The sequence below is a fragment of the Microchirus variegatus genome (genome assembly GCF_963457635.1).
Source record: "Microchirus variegatus genome assembly, chromosome: 12".
NCBI classification, from domain to species: Eukaryota; Metazoa; Chordata; class Actinopteri; order Pleuronectiformes; family Soleidae; genus Microchirus; species Microchirus variegatus.
In genome coordinates this window covers 12,338,278-12,356,515 of record NC_139813.1, presented here as the reverse complement: position 1 = coordinate 12,356,515, position 18,238 = coordinate 12,338,278, and the positions used below count along the sequence as shown (strand labels likewise).

General features: G+C 37.0%; 1 protein-coding gene across 1 annotated transcript in view; it reads right to left on the bottom strand.

Moving 5' to 3' along the window:
* Nucleotides 1–17,347, bottom strand: part of plcb4b (phospholipase C, beta 4b) — a gene marked incomplete at its 5' end in the record, with an annotated part of 62,481 nt that extends 45,134 nt beyond the window's left edge. Inside the window, 4 exons of the mRNA XM_083898933.1 lie at nt 8,353–8,496; nt 11,205–11,264; nt 13,252–13,332; nt 17,264–17,347. Of these exons, the coding sequence (XP_083755059.1) occupies nt 8,353–8,496; nt 11,205–11,264; nt 13,252–13,332; nt 17,264–17,347 (369 nt within the window). The remainder of the gene's footprint in view (nt 1–8,352; nt 8,497–11,204; nt 11,265–13,251; nt 13,333–17,263) is intronic.
* Nucleotides 17,348–18,238: the final 891 nt, after the last annotated feature.

Sequence of the window (18,238 nt, the reverse complement as noted above, 5' to 3'; positions counted from 1 at the left end):
ATAGTATGATGTTTTTGTCACATTTTGGGGTTAAAAAAATACATTTAAAAAAAATTGTCCAATTATGGACGACATAGTATAGTATGACGTTTTTGTCAAATTTTGGACCAAAAGTTTTTCTCCAAAAAATGGTCAGATTTTGGACGAAATAGTGTAGTATGACATTGAGGTCGACAACATAGTATAGTATGACGTTTTGGTCACATTTTGGGTTAAAAAAATACATTTAAAAAAAATTGTCCAATTATGGACCACATAGTATAGTATGACGTTTTTGCCAAATATTGGACCAAATTTTTTTTCTCCCAAAAATGGTCAGATTTTGGACGAAATAGTGTAGTATGACATTGAGGTCGACAACATAGTATAGTATGACGTTTTGGTCACATTTTGGGTTAAAAAAATACATTTAAAAAAAATTTGTCCAATTATGGACGACATAGTATAGTATGACGTTTTTGCCAAATATTGGACCAAATTTTTTTTCTCCCAAAAATGGTCAGATTTTGGACGAAATAGTGTAGTATGACATTGAGGTCGACGACATAGTATAGTATGACGTTTTGGTCACATTTTGGGATAAAAAATTAATTTCAAAAAAATTGTCCGATTTTGGACGACATAGTATAGTATGACGTTTTTGTCAAATTTTGGACCAAAAGTTTTTTTCCAAAAAATGGTCCAATTTTGGACGAAATAGTGTAGTATGACATTGAGGTCGACAACATAGTATAGTATGACGTTTTGGTTACATTTTGGACTAAAACCTTTTTTTTTTAATTTCCCGATTTTGGACGACATTGAATAGTATGATGTTTTTGTCAAATTTTGGACCAAAAGTTTTTTTCCCAAAAAATGGTCAGATTTTTGACGAAATAGTGTAGTATGACATTGAGGTCGGCAACATAGTATAGTATGACGTTTTGGTCACATTTTGGGCTAAAAGATAAATTTCAAAAAAATTGTCCGATATTGGACGACATAGTATAGTATGACGTTTTTGTCAAATTTTGGACCAAAAGTTTTTTTCCAAAAAATGGTCAGATTTTGGACGAAATAGTGTAGTATGACATTGAGGTTGACAACATAGTATAGTATGACGTTTTGGTCACATTTTGGGCTAAAAAATACATTTAAAAAAAATTGCCCAATTATGGACGACATAGTATAGTATGACGTTTTTGCCAAATATTGGACCGATTTTTTTTCTCCAAAAAATGGTCAGATTTTGGACGAAATAGTGTAGTATGACATTGAGGTCGACAACATAGCATAGTATGACGTTTTGGTCACATTTTGGGGTAAAACATTAATTTCAAAAAAATTGTCCGATTTTGGACGACATAGTATAGTATGACGTTTTTGTCAAATTTTGGACCAAAAGTTTTTTTCCAAAAAATGGTCAGATTTTGGACGAAATAGTGTAGTATGACATTGAGGTCGACAACATAGTATAGTATGATGTTTTGGTCACATTTTGGGGTTAAAAAAATACATTTAAAAAAAATTGTCCAATTATGGACGACATAGTATAGTATGACGTTTTTGCCAAATATTGGACCAATTTTTTTTTCTCCAAAAAATGGTCAGATTTTGGACGAAATGGTTTAGTATGACATTGAGTTCGATGACATAGTATAGTATGACGTTTTGGTCACATTTTGTACTGAATTTTTTTTTTTTCAAAAAAATGGTCAGATTTTGGAGGAAATAGTGTAGTATGACATTGAGGTCGACAACATAGTATAGTATGACGTTTTGGTCACATTTTGGTCTAAAAAAATACATTAAAAAAAGAATTGTCCAATTATGGACGACATAGTATAGTATGACGTTTTTGTCAAATTTTGGACCAAAAGTTTTTTTCCAAAAAATTGTCAGATTTTGGACGAAATAGTGTAGTATGACATTGAGGTCGACAACATAGTATAGTATGACGTTTTGGTCACATTTTGGACTAAAACATTAATTTCAAAAAAATTGTCCGATTTTGGACGACATAGTATAGTATGACGTTTTTGTCAAATTTTGGACCAAAAGTTTTTTTCCCAAAAAATGGTCAGATTTTGGACGAAATAGTGTAGTAGGACATTGAGGTCGACAACATAGTATAGTATGACGTTTTGGTCACATTTTGGGCTAAAAAAATACATTTAAAAAAAATTGTCCAATTATGGACGACATAGTATAGTATGACATTTTTGCCAAATATTGGACCAAATTTTTTTTCTCCAAAAAATGGTCAGATTTTGGACGAAATAGTGTAGTATGACATTGAGTTCGACGACATAGTATAGTATGACGTTTTGGTCACATTTTGGGCTAAAAAATAAATTTCAAAAAAATTGTCCGATATTGGACGACATAGTATAGTATGACGTTTTTGTCAAATTTTGGACCAAAAGTTTTTTTCCAAAAAATGGTCCGATTTTGGACGAAATAGTGTACTATGACATTGAGGTCGACAACATAGTATAGTATGACGTTTTGGTCACATTTTGGACTAAAACATTTTTTTTTAAATTTCCCGATTTTGGACGACATTGAATAGTATGATGTTTTTGTCAAATTTTGGACCAAAAGTTTTTTTCCCAAAAAATTGTCAGATTTTGGATGAAATAGTGTAGTATGACATTGAGGTCGACAACATAGTATAGTATGACGTTTTGGTCACATTTTGGGCTAAAAAAATACATTTAAAAAAAATTGTCCAATTATGGACGACATAGTATGGTATGACGTTTTTGTCAAATACTGGACCAATTTTTTTTTCTCAAAAAAATGGTCAGATTTTGGACGAAATGGTGTAGTATGACATTGAGGTCGACAACATAGCATAGTATGACGTTTTGGTCACATTTTGGGATAAAAAATTAATTTAAAAAAAATTGTCCGATTTTGGACGACATAGTATAGTACGACGTTTTTGTCAAATTTTGGACCAAAAGTTTTTTTCCAAAAAATTGTCAGATTTTGGACGAAATAGTGTAGTATGACATTGAGGTTGACAACATAGTATAGTATGACGTTTTGGTCACATTTTGGGCTAAAAAATACATTTAAAAAAAATTGCCCAATTATGGACGACAGAGTATAGTATGACGTTTTTGCCAAATATTGGACCGATTTTTTTTCTCCAAAAAATGGTCAGATTTTGGACGAAATAGTGTAGTATGACATTGAGGTCGACAACATAGCATAGTATGACGTTTTGGTCACATTTTGGGGTAAAACATTAATTTCAAAAAAATTGTCCGATTTTGGACGACATAGTATAGTATGACGTTTTTGTCAAATTTTGGACCAAAAGTTTTTTTCCAAAAAATGGTCAGATTTTGGACGAAATAGTGTAGTATGACATTGAGGTCGACAACATAGTATCGTATGATGTTTTGGTCACATTTTGGGGTTGAAAAAATACATTTAAAAAAAATTGTCCAATTATGGACGACATAGTATAGTATGACGTTTTTGCCAAATATTGGACCAATTTTTTTTTCTCCAAAAAATGGTCAGATTTTGGACGAAATGGTTTAGTATGACATTGAGTTCGATGACATAGTATGGTATAACGTTTTTGTCAAATTTTGGACCAAAAGTTTTTTTCCAAAAAATGGTCAGATTTTGGACGAAATAGTGTAGTATGACATTGAGGTCGACAACATAGTATAGTATGACGTTTTGGTCACATTTTGGGCTAAAAAAATACATTAAAAAAAAATTGTCCAATTATGGACGACATAGTATAGTGTGACGTTTTGGTCAAATTTTGGACCAAGAGTTTTTTTCATAAAAATTGTCAGATTTTGGACGAAATAGTGTAGTATGACATTGAGGTCGACTACATAGTATAGTATGACGTTTTGGTCACATTTTGGGATAAAAAATAAATTAAAAAAAATTTGTCCAATTATGGACGACATAGTATAGTATGACGTTTTTGTCAAATTTTGGACCAAAAGTTTTTTTCCAAAAAATGGTCAGATTTTGGACGAAATAGTGTAGTATGACATTGAGGTCGACAACATAGTATAGTATGACGTTTTGGTCACATTTTGGGCTAAAAAAATACATTAAAAAAAAATTGTCCAATTATGGACGACATAGTATAGTGTGACGTTTTGGTCAAATTTTGGACCAATAGTTTTTTTCATAAAAATTGTCAGATTTTGGACGAAATAGTGTAGTATGACATTGAGGTCGACAACATAGTATAGTATGACCTTTTGGTCACATTTTTGGTTAAAAAAATACATTTCAAAAAAATTGTCCAATTATGGACGACATAGTATAGTATGACGTTTTTGCCAAATATTGGACCGATTTTTTTTCTCCAAAAAATGGTCAGATTTTGGACGAAATAGTGTAGTATGACATTGAGGTCGACGACATAGTATAGTATGACGTTTTGGTCACATTTTGGGATAAAAAATTAATTTCAAAAAAATTGTCTGATTTTGGACGACATAGTATATATAGTATGACGTTTTTGTCAAATTTTGGACCAAAATTTTTTTTTCCAAAAAATGGTCCGATTTTGGACGAAATAGTGTAGTATGACATTGAGGTCGACAACATAGTATAGTATGACGTTTTGGTTACATTTTGGACTAAAATATATATTTTTTTAATTTCCCGATTTTTGACGACATAGTATAGTATGATGTTTTTGTCAAATTTTGGACCAAAAGTTTTTTTCCCAAAAAATGGTCAGACTTTGGACGAAATAGTGTAGTATGACATTGAGGTCGACGACATAGTATAGTATGACGTTTTGATTTTGGTCAAAATCTGACAATTTTTTTATTTTGATGTTATATCTGATTTTATAAATGTCTCTTTTCTATGCTTTTTAATGCTTTATGTAAAGCACTTTGAATTACCTTGTTGTTGAAATGTACCATACAAATAAACTTGCCTTGCCTTGCCTTACATTGACATGAACTACATTCATTCCTTTTTTTTTTCCAAACTGCTACACTGTTACTGTCCTGTGGGCTAACAGACATCAGATGTCACTGACAGCTAGACTGGGTGGGGGGTTGTGACCATGTTAATATCATTCAAATGAGCAGCTATTGGCCTGGCTCCTCAAGAGGGTCGAAATCTTTCAGGCTGAATTTCTCCCTAAAGCAGTTTGAGGAGTGCCTACATTCAAATGACCACATCTTCCTCAAAAATCAGATGGACATGGGTTTGACATTGTTGGAAAGCTTAGATATCACACTTTCGGAATCTGTAAATAACTCCAAATGTCCCGAAGTAGACATGTGAACCCTTTTGCCATGGCTGGACACATATTGTAGTATGACATTGAGGTCGACAGCATAGTATAGTATGACGTTTGGTCACATTATGGGGTAAAAAAAAAGAATTCAAAAAAATTGTCCGATTTTGGTCGACATACAGAAGTATGATGATGTTTTTGTCAAATTTTGTACCAAAATTATATTTTCCCAAAAATGGTCGAATTTTTGTTCTCCATAGTATAGTATGACGTTTTATGTCCAATTTTGGACGACATACTAACCAATGACTTTTTAGTCCAATTTTGGACGACATACTAACCTAAAACGTTTTTGAGCTGCCCATGATGGGCCTTGAACCCACAATCCCTGGGTTGTGAGGCCAGTGCCTTATCCATTAGGCCACAAAAAATAACTGTCATAGTACAACTTACAACCACAAATATCTGAAATCTGAAACTGTTTTCACCAATTTATCCTGCGGGCCGGGTTTGACCCCCTGGAGGGCACATTCTGGGACACTGTCTGTATGTTTGACACCCCTGTTTTAGACCATTTATGAACTATGAACCGGTTAACTACACATCTGTGCCTAGCCATTTCAAAAGATAACATTCTCCAACTGTGTAACCAATATTGTTCTCCCAAAAAGAAGAAATAAAGAGCCCTATTTTTCAATGGCCTTAGACTTTTGCACAGTACTGTACTTTTGTGTTATGACAGCTCCAGTGGGCTTTGAAAACTCATTACTTCAAGAATCCTCCAACATTAACAAATGTGGATGATGAATTCTGTTTCACATTTGCATACAGTTGCCATTCATTTTCATCAAAAACTCTTTGCTTGTCATTTATTGGAGATTGATTGAAGTTATCTGGCAGGAAAGCCCCAGGCGGAGAAAAACAGCTGTGAGTGAAACGATGTTTGAGTGCTTTTTCTTGCTTTGGCCTTGTGTCTTTAAATTACTGCCAAGCCTCTGGCCTGCAGAGGATTTGTCACTTATAGAAGACACAGTGGTTGGATTTTAGTGTTTTTCTTCCATCCACAAGTTTCTTTCGCCACAAAACTGCCTGTAAGTCTTCTTGACCTTTACCACAAAAATCGAAGGATGGCGATACTGTACTTTGTCCAACGACCATGAACAGACAGGTGGGTAGTGTAGTTCATTTTGAGTCAGGCCCTCATATACCACCCAGCTACCATAAATACTAGTATAAAATGGATGTAAGTCTGCAGCTAAAAATAGTCTTCTGCACACATGCACTGCTTAATAAAAGCTGTTTTATGAAAGTCAAACAGCTATAAATCTCTGACTCATTAAAAGATTTCAGTCTTTAATGGGAACAAAGGGTCTTGGAAAGTCAGAGCCACACAAGGAAAGAAGTGAGAGAAGAATGACCGGCTATTTTTTGCTTTGGACGATTAACATATTATTTAAAATAGTGAAAATGTAGAATGATGTAGGTTTATCATTTAATGAATATCAACCTTTAACTCTCAGCATGAAAAACACTCCCTTGTGCTGCCACTGACACTGCATTATTATTTTTGGAAAAACTATATTATAAGCTGAACAGGAACATGAGTGAACAGGGTTTAAGAGTTTGCCAGCAGTGAAGTGCAATAATAATATCTGCTGATTAGGACGAGTGGGTGAGGGAACGAGCAAACGAGTGAGAGCGACACAGAGAGGGAGGAAGGGATATCATCTGTCAGAAAAAACACAGCGAGGAGGAGATGATTGAGAAGGAGAGACAGGAGGGAGAAACTGATGAAGAGAAAGTTGTTTCTCCATTTAATCAGCCAGTCAGATTTCTCACAGAGCTTTTTCCTCGATGAGTGGGTAGAAAAAAGAGAGAGGGAGAGTGAGAGGAGAGACAAAAAAAAACATGAATTGGAAAATAAGGAGTGCAGGAAGGAGAAAGAGATGAGGTGAAACAGGAGGATGAGTCATTTCAAAAGCTTATTTTTTTGTATCAGAATAAACCAAGGACACTTCTAACTTGTGTAGGTGTGAGCATATAAAGCCTTAACTGGCCAATTTGTCTTGTTTCTTCAAATACATGCTGTGTCATGACAGTGTTTTACCCTCTACGTTACATACAGGACTGTGGAAATGTCAAATTAATTTGATTTCACTTCAGGCAATAGGAGTATTCGCTGTTTGTTAATCATCAAGGTCGTACAGGTAATTATTGGCCTAAACTAAATCTTACGTTGAGGAGCAGTACGGAGATTGTAGCATAATTATACAGTGCCTTGAAGGGGTTGTGAAAAATACACATTTCTTCATAAAGGAATCTTCTGGTTGCAAAACAAACTGGCCTTTTGAACCCACAAGATTTGCAATTTGAAAACAGAAATGTATAGATGTCACCTGCTACCAGGCTCCTACTGGACAAAGTCTACACCAGTTTCTATACACAGTCTCTCATATGAACAATACTTGTATTTGTCACCTTTTTAGGACCTTTATGAACGTAAATACTGATATTGTCAGGACCAGTAGTCCTCATGGAGACCAACACATAGTCCTGATGAGGCAGAACCTAATTTCTGAGGAACTGGTTAAGTTTAGGGCTGACTGCAATTATAGTTAGGTTAACGATAGGATTAGGCATTAAATGTAAATGTGTTATTCGATCATCAGACAGTGGATCTGAGATACAAGTCTCATTCCCACAATAACAGAGGAAGTAGGGATTGGAATAAATAAATAGAATTGATTAAAGGTCGACGTCAAAGTCACTTCCTTCAAAAAAAAAAAAAAAGCCCTGCACTGCTCTTCACTGTGTCAAATGTAATCCAACTGTAATAGAATGTGAATTAAACAAAGCTTTGGTTAAGATGATCATTTTGTTCAGGCTGTGCAAATGAATGGAAGTCAATGCTGTGCCCCAAGAAGAATAGTCACACAAACCTGTGCAAACAGGGACGACACACACAAAAAACATTGCTATTTGCACAAAGCTGCACTCACTTTGAATTTAACATATGAAAAATAATGTTATCTCAACATTTTGTCCTCCACTACAGTATTGTGACATTTCACATCGTAAATGATTAAATGCAGCTGTGGAAATACAGTGTACGCGTGTGTATTTACCCTGGCTGTGTCGGGGTTCTCTGCCACCATGAACATGAAGTTCAGGTTGACCAGGTCTGTGCCGCTGCAGATGCAGATGATACAGCCTTCCAAGTCGGACTCTGTCTTTCCAATGGCCTCAAATGATGACAGGATCTTTGGGTCCTGAAGAGGAGAAAAATCAGTTCAACTAAAGTGGAGTAAGAAAAGAAGTTATAGGAGTGTAAAACAGGAGTTAACAAAGGTAACACTAAAGGCAGTCTGGTATTGATGCAGTAAAATGATAAAGTTAATAAATAAAATCTAATATCTAATACTTATCCATCACAGACAAGTCAAACACTATGTTTTAAACCTTGAAATGACAAATGGTTGACGAATTCAGATTTCATTGTGTTAAAATGTTGGAGAAGGTTAGCGGAGACGACGGTGAATGAGCTCCATGTTGGTGAGGAACACTTTCACTTTCATAATATTCAATTGTTGAAAGGACCAATAATAGTACGTGAACTCATTCCTTTAGTTGAGACTCAGTGAGTCACAACACTGTTGGGTTTTATTGTTGACACAAGCTGCACTGCAGAACTCTGCAAGGTCTGATTCTGGCAAACGAAGGGTTCTGTTTTCTTTAGAGGGTTTTTTCTGACCTTGTGATGTCAACAATGACTGAATAGGAGACAGCAGACAAACAGATTTAAGAGTGGATGATTTATAAAAAAAAGATATAAAAAAATTTATTATGACAAATTTAATAACCAGCAAACTGACTTTGAATGTCTTTAAAAGCTCAGGAAAAAACCCACTTAAATTAAGGTTTGGTTTCCACAATGAGGTCCAATTCTATTATATTATATTGACTTTACAAAGAAGGCCACCAAGTTAAGAATAAAATCGGGTGAGTTTATTGAGAAGTCCAAATACTTTGAGGGAATACATGGGGTAAGAAAACAATCTCAATATTGGTTATAATGATTATGATATATAATCATTAACATCTACTCAACTTTCAGGACAGTAACTCATAACAGAGAACCTCAGAAGTAACAGTAACCCTCAGAAGTAACAGTAACCCTCAGAAGTAACAGTAACCCTCAGGAGTAACAGTTACCCTCAGAAGTAACAGTAACCCTCAGGAGTAACAGTAACCATCAGAAGTAACAGTAACCCTCAGAGGTAACAGTAACCCTCAGAAGTAACAGTAACCCTCAGAAGTAACAGTAACCCTCAGAGGTAACAGTAACCCTCAGGAGTAACAGTAACCCTCAGAAGTAACAGTAACCCTCAGAAGTAACAGTAACCCTCAGAGGTAACAGTAACCCTCAGGAGTAACAGTAACCCTCAGAAGCAACAGTAATCCTCAGAAGTAACAGTAATCCTCAGGAGTAACAGTAACCCTCAGAAGAAACAGTAACCGTAATCCTCAAACGTAACAGTAATCCTCAGGAGTAACAGTAACCGTCAGAAGTAATAGTAACCCTCAGAACAATCTCGCCACAGACGATTCTGAAATGAAGGCAAACTGTCGGTAAATGTAAATCTATGACATACTCTCACTATCGAACACAGCATGACACCTTCCTTTCATCAATTCAATCAGATTTTAGTGTGGCACACAGTAACCCTGAAGAAAGTAATGCACATGGTTACATGATTGAATTAACAGCAACAGGCACCAGGCTCTGCTGTTTTAAAAAACCCCAGCCAGCAATCATCCAGAGCCATTCATCTTTTCTCACTCATTGGATTATGTGAAACAGTTCTCCCAGCTCGTGTAACCACATTAACCTCTGAGGAGAAGCCCTGCCATCAGCTGCTCTGAGGCGGCTACTTACGGAAAAGGCAAGCAGTGTTTGAACAAATGGCAATCAGGCGCCACTACCCGTATACGTGTCCTAACACATGTACACACATCCATACAGAGGACCACACAGATGGATCCCCACCTGCTGTCAACACTACATACACAAAGAGGTTATGTAGAAAAGACACACCAGTGTCTTCTGTCAGATCTCTGACTTCAAGAGGCTTCATGTGTTTGCATTTTAATTAGAGTCAAGCAGTCACATGGAGATTCCTGTAAGGGGCTTTCATTATTCATTTAGTCACCATGATGCTGTGATATAATGTGTCACTGTCAAAGCTAAACTACACAAATCAATACCCCTTATCCTCATGCAGGTAAGCACACTGTGTGTGTGTGTGTGTGTGTGTGTGTGTGTGTGTGTGTGTGTGTGTGTGTGTGTGTGGTCTTCATATCAGCTTACTGACTGGTGGCTGCTGCACTGAAAATACAGATTCATGCAGGATGACAGAACATTTTACTTTTTCAGGATCAGTTCTCTTGCACAAAAGGAAAAGCAATACCGACAGAGACAGAAAGTCATATTTGATCCCATGGAGTGAAATCCTTAGCCCAGTGCTTCTCTGACAGGCTTTCATAATAGGGCTGGAAGCCCCGTTTTTCATTATTCCTCTCTGGGTCAAAAGCACAAGCTGAGGCTAGAGGGAAAAAAAAAAGTTTCATACACAACCCGCGGCCAAACCCAGCCAGACTTGTATAAATATTGATGAGTTAAATATTTCATGTTTACGTTCTTCGAATGCCCCGGGTGAATTTGATATTTGAGAGAGAGAGAGAGAGAGAGAGAGGAGCTTGGCGGTGAGAACAGTCCCAGATCAGTCAGTCGATCAATACGCACCGCTGAAGCCTGGGCTAATTAAAGGATGACGAACACGTGTGACGTTTCAGTCTCCTAAGATTTTACCAGGACCATCAGCGTGGCAGCAGGAGACTGAGTGATGGGTACAGGTGAGCAGAGAGATTCAGTGTTGTGCAGGCACAAGCAAGGAAATTGTTTTTCCTTAGGTCTCACCTTAGGGACGGCGCCAACACGAATACTGTTGATGAGTGAACACTCCAGCACCTGGCCTTCCTGCAGGAGAGACACACATATAGAGAGAGAGATCTCTTAAACTCATTGGCAGCAGCACCTTTCAGGTCCTAACTTATTTATTCTAAACATTATGACTTAATAAGTAATATCACCATATCTTTTTCAACATCTAAAATTAACTTAAGTAAATTAAAGATAGTGGTTATGAATAACATCGATGGTCTTATTGTTTGTGAATAAACAACTGCTGAATCAACTTCAATCACCTGCATCCTGATGATGAAACATTTCATTGACAGTTTAGCGAGAGTAGGTAGGTTTTGCTATTATTACGATTTTAAAAACAAGAAATGTTGGTAGATCATAGATGGAATTAAAGAGAAACCTGACATTGATGTCTGTTCCTTAAATCTGCATATTTACATGGGTTTTCGATTTTAAAAAAACACAATAGTAGAGCTGCAACTAACGATTATTTTTTTCGTAATCGATTATTATTATTATTTTCTCTATTAATGGATGAATCGTTTGGTCATAAAATGTCATAAAATGTTAAAAAACAACGTTGATCAGTGTTTGTCAAAGCTGGAAATGATATGTTCTCAAATGTCTTGTTTTGTTCACAAACCAAAATGATTCACTTTTAAGGATTTCTTTGTTATGTGGAGCAAAGAAACCAAGAAAATCTGCACTTTTAAGAAGCTAAAACAATCAGAAATCTTGTTTTAATCATGAAAAAAGCTTCAAACCGATTATCGATTATCAAAATAGTTGGCGATTAATTTAGTTAGCGATTAATAATCGATTAATCGATTAATAATTGATTGTTTCAGCTCTAAACAATAGTATTTGTCTTTAAATAGCACAACAGTAACTCAAACCTGAGCCATTTGACCTCCTCCCCTCCCCCTTTGTGTGTCTGTGCTCAAACACACAGTCACACAAACCCCTGCATTTGTGTTTCCAAAGCTACTGAACACGTCATTAGAGGTAAGTGGCGTTAGAATAATTATGACCGACATTTGGGAACCACAAATGGACTGAAGATGAGATTGAGATTTGTACAGGGTCATTAGCGTGTGCTTTAAAAAAAAAAAAAAAAAAAAAAATCTCACACTAAAACATGAGAAACATCATCAGTAATAGATGTAAGCCTTTGGCTTCACTACATGATCAAACTGCTAATGATAGATAAACCTTAACCAGTTCTGACTTAGCTACCTTGTAAAATGTTATGTTTCAGTGGAACAGGTTTCAGAGGTACTGTGTGCTTTAGTTTAACAGGGTGGATATTCTGAGTCCTGTTATATTTGAAGCTTAAAGAATATCGAGGTTCTGAAAGTCAAACACTGAGCTGTAAAATTATTAATTCTCTAACTATTTTATATATAAAGCCCCAAGACATTTTAAGATACCGTCTCCTGTTCTTTATACATATATTATCATATGCTTTAAGTTTATTCTTTCCAATACTGTAGCTCCATATAGAAACTACAAATTATATAATTTGGGTTAGAGCTTATATATATATATATATAAACTATATACATAGTATATAGCAATGCTATCAGACCTGAGTGAGGGAGTACTTATGTGTATACAATGAAAAGCACAGGGGTAGAATGAACTTCTGAAACCTTTCATAGGTGCTTTCAGTCATACTTCAACCTGTTTACAGACATCTCAGATTACCAGAACACTGTAGATGGTGCCTTCTTTTTCTTTTATCAATGGTATTTAATGGTGAACATTTAAAAAAATTGTACACTAAACCCCAATCCCGGGCCACAACCCACTTCATATCACAGTAGTAGCCTAGTTAGATCATAATTAGAGAATTAACCTCCATCTACAGACAGAAAAAGAATCACTTCCTGTGTGCAGTGATTCATAGTAAAATATAAACACTGCTTCATTGAGAAACACAGTCATGTGGAGCTGACAAGCTTAATCAGCATTGTGTGAACTCATTTGACAACATGTGTTTATACTTATAAGTTATGCACTTCAGTGTTAAGACACTTACCTTTCCCTCACTCTTCCAGGTGATGAAAAAGCCATACTCATCCACCCTCATCTGACAGTTGGGCTCAAACATGTACGGGTCCTGCAGAGGAGGGAAAGAAAATAAGACATGGCCCTTAATCAGTCACAGGCTTTTATTTGACATTTTGCATCATTCAACGGCCAACTTATTTCACATGAGAGACTTATGCTACCAGAAAAATACATAGGACTAATTCATTTCCAAGATGTACCCATCTGCTTAAGGACACACATTTACACACATGAGTACAACCATATGAACCCATGTACTTTGCGTGCAAAGGAGATGAAACCTACTGCTAAGGCAAACACAAGGTAAAGTAAATGTGACAGCATCATCAACATGATTGAACATCATTTGACTGTAACACAGTGCTGTGCATTTAAAACAGGAGACAAACTCTCAGCACTCACATGTGTCTGAAAAGCTTTCATGTTTTGGCAAAGTGACTTTTCTACTGCACACAGGCACAGTAGCTCTAAAGCTGGTATACAATATGTGTTAAAACTGAAAATACTAAATCAAGTTATACACAATTCAATCCACTGGATGAAAGCTGTGTGTGTGTTTATCCACTTATCACACAGAGACACAAGTCATTTATTAAAGGACAATGCTGCTACAAACAGGACTATTATTTGGCTGCTCTCTTTACTGTCCCATCCTGCCATTCAAAACCACCACAAAATCCAATAGAACAATCCTATTTCCATTTAGGAAATAGCGAGACTGCCGTTAAGTGCAGTTAAAAGCTCGACTCGCTTTCATGTGAATTAGGTATGACAGAGGATACAGTTGCACGCAGTGAAGAAGCCAACTGTATGAAAAGAGATGGTCCCAAATGAGCCCTAACTGTTAAGAACCTACAGGAGGCTCTTGTAAAGCTAAAAGGTTTATGGGAACACTCCGTTCTTCCACATGCAAAGGAACAATTAGCTGAAGACCTGACCATCTCTTAGTGGACAAGGACAGACAGATAAATACTTCTCGTTATGGTTGTCCAACTCTCATTCAACATTCTTTGTACATTCTTTCTCCAAGTGCCTGGGGAAGTGTAGGTCAGCGCGCGTGGATGAGTTTGTTTTGTGTTCATTCTCTCCTTTTGTTTCCTCAATTTCAATGATCTTTGAACCACACACACACACACACACAACCCAGACTATTAGGATTAAAAAAGCTAAGTCTAAGCGATTGTGTTGTTACACTCAAACACACGCAGGGAAAAATGTGTTAATGGGTTTCTGTTACTGCTGTTTAAGTAACTTAAACTGAATGAATTTCAGTGATGTCACTCACATGCAACTAAACATAGCAACACACACATACAACCTCAACCAATTCAGCCTGCTTAATACTGCCTGGTTAATGGAAACAGAAACTGTGTTTTGACAAACTGGTGTTCAGCAGTGAATGACTCAAAGCCTACTTTAGTTTATTTATAATGGAAAAATGGAAACATTTTCTTATTAATGCATTGCAATGCATGCAACACTTAAGACAAACAGTTTCACTTGATTGGTTTTAGTTTGTCAAAGTCACTAATCTAATATCATGAGGAATCAATAGCCTGTGTAGCTTTTATAATAATAACATTGTTTGATGTTGCATCACAATGTATTAAAAAGGAAGGTGGAAATAAAATAAAAGAGGCTAATAAACAGAGATGAGCATTTTACAATCTGTTTATGTCATCTGTCGTCATCACCCGTCAATAAATGGTGGTTTAGTCTCCATGGAAACCAAACCATCAGCAAGATCTTACTCTTAGTCCCTGGATTACCTGACCATCAGTGAGACAAGGAAAGCAACACACAAAGACACGTGTGCTCGCACACACACACACACACGCGCACACGCACACACTACCTGTCTCTACCATCTGTCACTCAGTGGGGGTTCAGTCAGTAGAGGTTTTGTGGAAAACAAAAATCCATGCTGTTTAGCATATTTGTATTTAGAATGCGTTTGTGTGTGTGCACGTGCATATATCCAGGCCCATGGGTGGGTGGACTCTTGGCATACGTCATTTCAATCACAACAGATGTCTCCGACAGGCTTTGTTTTTGCAACAACTGAGCAACAGATTTTTGTACTCAGTAAATGCAAAAAAAACAAAAATACTCAATAACAACACCCAAAAACACGGTTTGTTATTGAACAGTGGATGATGGCTCTCGTCTTATTCCCTTTAGTGATTACTAATTGCCAAGCAAGAGCTGACAAAATGACTGCCTTTACTATTCAATTAAAACTAATCATATCACTATTAGCTACTTTTACAAATCTGATTCATTAATGATACAAAATGAAGTAGTGACCTGGTAGATTGTGTCATTTAACTTCTAAGGGGAATAGAACAGACTGACCTTGTTAACATTCAGGTCAGATCACAGTTAAACCTATAGAGTCTCTGCAGAATTTGTGTTGGGAAACGTGCACATAAGGAGGAGAGCCACATCATTAAAAAATGATGGGTATAACAAAAGTTAAATGCAATATGGCAATATGTTATATTTTATGCAATTGTGCAAATCGATCTCCAATTAAATACAGTGTTTAGGTTGCAAGCTTGGGTTGAAGGCAAAGCAAATTTGAAAATGGTAACAGGTCAGCAGAGAAAGGGGGAGGAGAAGGCCACCTGAGACATGTTACCAGTGGCACACTTAAACCTGTAGCCTACATCCAGTGAGCCAAGCCCGGCCAGTCCACACCATGTCCTGTCCAATTCCTGGGTTACATTCACAGCAGTTACACACCAAGGACTTTCTTCAAAAGCATAGTGTCCCAGTTTCAAAACCCACTTTGACATGGCTCTGAATTCTATTCTGCTTTTCCCTCCACTGTTTCAAGTTTTCATTTTTTTTGCCTAGGAAGGATGCTCCTCTCCTTGCTGAAGCTAAGGTGAACTGAGGAGGACCGGGGGGATTTCCTGATGTGTGTAAGGGTTTGTGTGTTATCTTAATGTCTGGACACACAGAGTGAGAAAGACATTTGCTGTTTTTGATAAAGTTGTGTTGGTAGTGGACAGGCAGGGAATAATAAAAAAAGCTTTAATTTGATTTTCATTATGTTGTTTAGTCATTTTAGAATTATTATTAATTGCAAATTAACATTTGCTAACCAAGACTGCACACAGATGATCTTTGCAGTGTGATGGTTAAAACGCTCAGTGGACGAGCAGCAGACAAGCAGTCGCCACGGTGAAACATCTTAATGATGCTGATGAATGGGGACTGCCTACAGCTGGAGCTCCGGTCATGTGGCAGGTTATTAAGGAGACGCCTTTGCTCCATTACATGTGTGTGTATGTGTGTGTGTGTGTGTGCGCGTGCACACACTAATGATTGGCCTGGGGATGGTCATTAAGGTGAGGGATGGAAGTAGGACAAAAAAAACCTATATCAGCATCAACAGTGCTATTGACAAGCTCACACAGCTGACAACTCCAGCTAATCATTCATTCTCTCATGATAGTAAGTGTATCTTTACTGCATCAGAAATGTCATCAAGTAGGGCTGAACAATTCCATCCATCCATCCATTATCTACTGCTTTATCCTCCACCGGATTGTCGCGGGAGTGCCCATCTCAGCTGACATAGGGCGATAGGCGGGGTACACCCTGGACAGCTCGCCAGTCCATCACAGGGCCACATACAGAAACTAACAACCATTCACTCACACTCTCACACCTACGGTCAATTTAGAGTGACCAATTCACCTAATCCCCAAATCTGCATGTTTTTGGACTGTGGGAGGAAGCTGGAGAACCCGGAGAAAACCCATGCACACAGAAAGGCCCTTGTTCCAACCGGGGATCGAACCCAGGGAACCCGGGGAGCGATAACCACTACACCAACCGCGGGCCCCAACTTTGCAAACATTTAACTGGCAATTGATTTAACAGATTGTATTGTAACTAAACAGTTAAACCCCAAGCATAAAGGGGGTTTTAAAATGCTTATAAAAACATGAGAAATGTGTCATTCTTACCTCATCAAACCTGTCGAATGATGCTCCTTCCTGCATGAACTCAGGCAGGTGCCTCTGCCAGTTGAATTCGTAGGACTTTGTCATGGCTGCTCACAAACCTGAGGGTCAAAAAAAGGAGCGATAAATAATTAGTTAAAAAAAACAAAAAGCACACATATACAAGCTAGCCTCTCGTGAGATATAAACCACATTTATATAAATATTTACCAAATAACTAAACAGGAAAGATAGAGAACAACGTAACAGTGATGGAAAATATTGAATCCGACTCTATGAGGTTCACTGTATTAATATTTCAGTAAGCGACAAGGGTATTAAATGAGAATTTTTCCATTAACCTCTCTGAGACACATTGGGTCTTCAGTTGGCAAAATTGAGAGAGGGGAAAAAATAGCGATGGAATGTAATATGGAGATGACAGACTGGGAAACTGTTCAAATTGTTCATTAAGTCTAGAGACTGACATGATACAAAACCTCTTTAGTTTCATCAGTGTGACAGTCACAGAAATCCATCCTCAAAAAGTTCAAATGGGAACAAAGATAGTGAAAGATGGATAAATGCCAGATTTACTGTACTGAAGCAATAATACACACACAACAAGGCAGGCTGAAAGACAGCTGCCCTACTTCCATCACAGGAAAACCACAGGATTGATCTGAACAACAGAGGTTGAGCTACACTGACAGCTGAGTCAAGTATCACAGAGTTTTTCATGAAGCCTACTTTTTTTTTTTTTTAAATCTTGCACTTGTGATAACACCTGCACGTGTAACATTACGCAAGTGCGGGGGTGGAGGGGGGGCTCCCTACAGGAAACTGTAATATTGTTGATGACACTTTCCAAATATAGGCTTCTCTTACGTCAGCCTCAAATGTGTCATGCAAAACTAAGGAAAAGCACACTGGAGAACATGACATGCTATGTATAGTCTAATTGCTCAGCCAGTATTAAGTCATTATGGGAATACGCCG